Raw genomic sequence first — 4,849 nt, forward strand, 5'->3', positions numbered from 1 at the left:
ATCTATCCATCTCATATCTGTCTATAATAACACCGCGACAATTGCAATTCCCTCCTCCGATCCGATACCACCCACCACGCCACGCCGCGCGACACAGATCCTGCCTCTGCCCGCACGCGGATCGGCGGCGGCGACGACGATGTCCGCGGCGCCCCCCTCTTCGACAGCCGCGGAGACGACGGCGACGGCGCCGGCGCCCCTCCCGCGGCTTCCGATTCCGAACCCGCTGCCGCTGTTCGCCGAGCGCGGCGGGGGCGCCAGGCTGCGCCACCACGCCTACAGCCGCAAGCAGAAGTCGCTCGGCCTGCTCTGCTCCAAGTGAGTGCCACCCATCTTTCCTTCGCGTCCGTATGACCGTATCCGTCCTGGCGCGTGGAGAGATCTGCGTTTCCCTTACACAATTCTCGTGCGCGTGCCCCTGCAGCTTCGTGGCCCTGTACGACCGGGACGGCGTGGAGTCCATCGGGCTGGACGACGCGTCCAGGCGCCTCGGCGTCGAGAGGCGCCGGATCTACGACATCGTCAACGTGCTCGAGAGCGTCGGGGTGAGCCCTTTCTTCCTCCTCTCATCCTTCTGCCTGTTCCCGGATAGACTTCTTCGTAGTATATCTTCATTCATGGGGTTCTGAATTCTGCTTTCAATCAATCCCCTGAGAGTAGATCCTCGCGAGGAAGGCCAAGAACCGCTACTCCTGGATAGGCTTCGGAGGGGTCCCGATGGCGCTGCGAGAACTCAAGGTTTGCATCTGGTTTCCATGTGATCATTCCACCGAGAAATGTCAGTGTGATCCATCTCAATTCTGGTCTTTTGTCTGCCTGTATTTGCTCATCAGGAGAGGGCGTTGAGAGAGAAGTCTGGCCTGGCTCCTCTGCCGGCGGAGGAGCTATCTGCTGCCAATGTATGCTTTCTTGTCTGCATCTTTCCTTTGCATCTATCCATGTGGTACCCGTGAACAATGTAGTTCCTGACTATGTTGTTCCTTGTTCCATTTGATGTTGTAAAGATGTCTGATGACGAAGACGATGATAAGCTGGGTGATCCGGAGGCCGAAAGGGAGGGCGAGAAGCTGAGCCAAACAGTTGACAATCCTTCTGACATGCCTGATGCACCTCCCTGCCGGCTGAGATCTGGTATGGCTGCTTATCCGCTCTAACGCTGGCTTGCTGTATGGTTTTAGTCTCATTTTGTCGTGCCAGGCTTTGAATTTTGGTTGTCACATCTTCAGATCATAGGAAGGAGAAGTCTCTTGGGTTGCTCACTCAAAATTTTGTGAAGCTGTTCCTTACCATGGAGGTGGGAGATTCTGCATTTCCTTGTTTCTGTTTTGATGATGAAGATTTATGGTTTGTGGAACTGTTGTTGATTGGTATGAAATCTGTGCATCCAGCAGGTTAGCACGATCTCACTTGATGAAGCTGCAAAGTTCCTCCTTGGGGAAGGCCATGAGGAGTCCAATATGAGAAGTTAGTATTTGTACTATTTCCTCGGCGTAGTTCTTCAGCTGTACTAGTATGAATACCAATCCAAACAAAAGCTAATAGTATGTCTTATGTTTATGCTACAGCTAAAGTCCGGAGATTATATGACATTGCTAATGTGCTGTCTTCACTGAAGCTCATTGAGAAGGTATGCATGCTGTTACAAAATAAATAGCTCATAAGTATGTCAGCTGCACTCAGCATATATACATGCATCTCTCCTGCATGGTCTTAAAAATGTTATTTGCACCTAAATGATAAGCGAAGTTCCTGAATCTGTTCTCGAATCTTTTCACGCAGACACAAGTGGACACAAGGAAGCCTGCATTCTGGTGGTTGGGCATGGCAGGGAAACCAAAAGCAGAAAATGGTGTCACAATTGTTGCATCCCCAGCAAGGAAGACTCTGTCAAACAAGAGAGTCTTTGGAACTGAACTCACTAACATTGGTATAAACAGAAGCCAGCTGGAACCAACAACCCAGAAGAAAGCGAAGCTGGCACAGGGCGGTGCTGATATCTTGAAGAGCTACAACGTGGCCGCGCAGAAGCAGCCCGGGCAGGTTAACAAGAGTGGTTTTGTTTATGGGCCTTTCCACCCTTCTTGTGCAAGAAAACAGGAGCCTGATGACTGTAATAATGTTGGACAAAGGGCGATTGCCCATGATTGGGAGAGCCTTGCCGATTCATTTCGACCGCAGTACCAGAACCCAGGTTGGTATTTATCAGCACTTCTTTGGTCTGGTTTTGTTCCTTAGTAGAAAGTTGCTTACTTTTTTAGATGATGAGAAGTCAATCACTTTGTCACTGCAGATGTTAATTTCTGATAGGAAAATACTTGTCGTTGATTGTGCTGGAAATAGGAATTACAGTATGACTACCTATCTAGCTGAAGTTACAGCATGAGGCCTACTGAATTTTCCCTGACATGCCTTTGGTTGCTATTCTTCTTATTTGTCATGCATACCAACTGATATCTGCTGTTGCTCCCCTCACTCTCTTTTTTTCTCCCCTTGTATTCTTAACTATAAACCGAAGAGTGTGGAAACTTTTTGCTTCCAACAACCCCATGTAATTTGACCTCTGGTCATCCGGGCTACGGCTTGTTTTGAATGCATGAGGCAGATAATGGTCTGCCTTTTTCTTTCAAAAAAAAAAGAAATATGCCATATTAAGTGAATCATGTTATTCAGAATCAACCTTCCAAATGAAACAAATCATGCTGTATTTGTAGTATGAGATGCTTATTTGAAGTATGTAAGAAATAGTATTATACCCATACAAGATTTTCACGGCTGCTCATAATTTGGTATCTGTAATATTTTGGTTGGTGTTAGTTAGTAGACTCGGTCTATGCAAGTGGTAGTTTTCTGAATAATTTCCAGTGCGAAAGAAGATGCTCATAGCTCCATACATATATGAGTATGCATATCTATCTGATTTTGGAAATCATGTTAGACTCATAGAGATAGCATGTGAGCTCTCTGCCTCTCTGGAAGCAAGCTCATTGTTTTTCAGTGAGCTACTCGTATTTGAGAAGATACTAGAATAAACTATAGTATTTATTTGGCCAATTCTATTATTTTCCATCAATTACAGAGCTCTGACCTATTTTGAGAATTTATCAAGGAAAAAAGCTTGTAGTTGACATTTTCATGTGGATCAGTATGAGACATTGAATCTTCTCCGTTATAATGTCAAAATACTGACAGTTTTTCCCCATTTCTTCTGAATGCAGCACTCGGTGACCTCTTTGCTCACTACGTGGATTCGTGGAAGTCGTGGTACTCTGAATTTTCGCAGGGTAGCAGCATCATGCAGCAACACTTGGGCAGTTCTGTTAATAATAAACGATTTTTGTAGGCAAACTGCAAACCCAAGCACGGTAGTCCTGCATGCTTGGGATTTGACCTGTACAATTTGTCAAAATAGAAGAAGAGGGGAAACAGATAGATTGCTCGGCCTAGGGTTCATTGTATTTACTCAATGCAGGAAATCTGTAGGCTTTCCTAGTCCAAAAAGAGTGGGAACATTTTCTCACTGTCAATGTGTAACTTTGTCTACTGTTCATTCTTGCACCTACAAGTGTGCCTACCTCTGCATTCTGAAGCTTCCGTTTTGCGCATATCTTTCAGCGACAATCAACTGACATTAAAACACTATTGTTCGCCAGAGGTGTATCCTTTTTATGATACAGCCTGGATGATCTCATTTTAGCTGTACAATTCATATGAAAGCAAGGCAAAACACTTGTCAGGCTGGTATTTTTCCAATTCAAGCAGACTATTACAATAGGAATCATAATATTTGCAGGGTGCTAGGAAGTTTGCATATGAGTTGCTAGAAACCTTCGCCTGTTTTCGCCTTCAGAAAAAAACCCTGCACTTTTTCTTCTTTTGATACCAAAGAAGCCTGCGCTTGTTTTCACCTGTTTTCTTTAGTAAATAAAAAAGTTTTGTCGTGAGAAGTTGGAAGTTGTCTTTTGGTTGGTCTAGATTACGGAACGGTGTATGAAAGGGATGGTTGATTGAGCCAAGTGGCCCCTGGCCATTGCCAGGGTTGTTTCACTTTGTTTATGATGAAAGAGGATGGTTGGCTTAGCTTTGTCTTCCTAATAACTAGCATCAAATATTCCCAGCGTCATGACAGCGGCACTACATTTAATAACCAACTCTTTTGGTTGAATGCACAATAAAACAATTCTGCTGGCTGCTGGGCAGTAGTGCATATTTTCCGAATTCCGACAGCCAATCGATACATGAAAATTGCGATGCTAGTCGTAGCATCAATCATTAACATCATGAAAATTGAGATGCTAGTAGTTCTATTCTGTTCATATGAAAAATGTACTTACGCCAGAACTTATTAGAGACCACCAGATATTATACTGCCCCAAGTGGCAACCACCCCAATAAACTAGGAGGAAGATCCCATGCAAAAAAAAAAACTAGGAGGAAGATCAGATTTCATACGCGATCGATCTGAAAGAGCTGTGCTTAAATAAATATATACAAGAACCCCCCTGCAAAAATAAATAAATAAACATATACAAGAATCTTTTCCTACAAAAAATCCTGCCGCAATTGTCGTCTTGTCAATTTATAAGAGGAGGTTAATCAATGTTGCAAGATTTATTATTAATAACCTATGTGGCAGTCAAACTGGCCCTAACCAATAAGATTGCGTCGCACGAGCGCTGCGCCGCCGGCCCGCCAAGGCCCACCAGGCAAGGCAAGGCAAGCCACCAACCTCTCCCCATCTCCTTCTCCCCTGCAACCATCTCCCCTTAATAAGGAGGGCAGCAGGAAAAATCTCCTCCTTCCTTTTATCTCTCCCACATCCCACCCACCCCCCGCCCCGGCCCGCCTCCGC

The 4,849-nt window shown here is 45.2% G+C and overlaps 1 protein-coding gene across 2 annotated transcripts; it reads left to right on the forward strand.

The window, feature by feature from the left end:
• The first annotated feature begins 22 nt into the window (after window positions 1-22).
• LOC119317906 (E2F transcription factor-like E2FE) lies at window positions 23-3,524 on the forward strand. 2 transcript variants are annotated; one of them, XM_037592408.1, is made up of 10 exons: window positions 23-318; window positions 425-545; window positions 661-738; window positions 834-899; window positions 1,005-1,131; window positions 1,227-1,294; window positions 1,389-1,464; window positions 1,566-1,627; window positions 1,780-2,191; window positions 3,216-3,524. In XM_037592408.1, exons 1-10 carry the CDS (start codon window positions 140-142, stop codon window positions 3,338-3,340), a joined length of 1,314 nt encoding a protein of 437 aa, XP_037448305.1. In that variant the 5' UTR covers window positions 23-139; the 3' UTR covers window positions 3,341-3,524. The 2 variants fall into 2 exon arrangements, with proteins under 2 accessions (XP_037448305.1, XP_037448306.1); XM_037592409.1 differs by having other exon boundaries at window positions 25-318; window positions 1,392-1,464.
• Window positions 3,525-4,849: the final 1,325 nt, after the last annotated feature.

This window comes from Triticum dicoccoides, chromosome 6A (assembly GCF_002162155.2).
Source record: "Triticum dicoccoides isolate Atlit2015 ecotype Zavitan chromosome 6A, WEW_v2.0, whole genome shotgun sequence".
Taxonomy (NCBI): Eukaryota; Viridiplantae; Streptophyta; class Magnoliopsida; order Poales; family Poaceae; genus Triticum; species Triticum dicoccoides.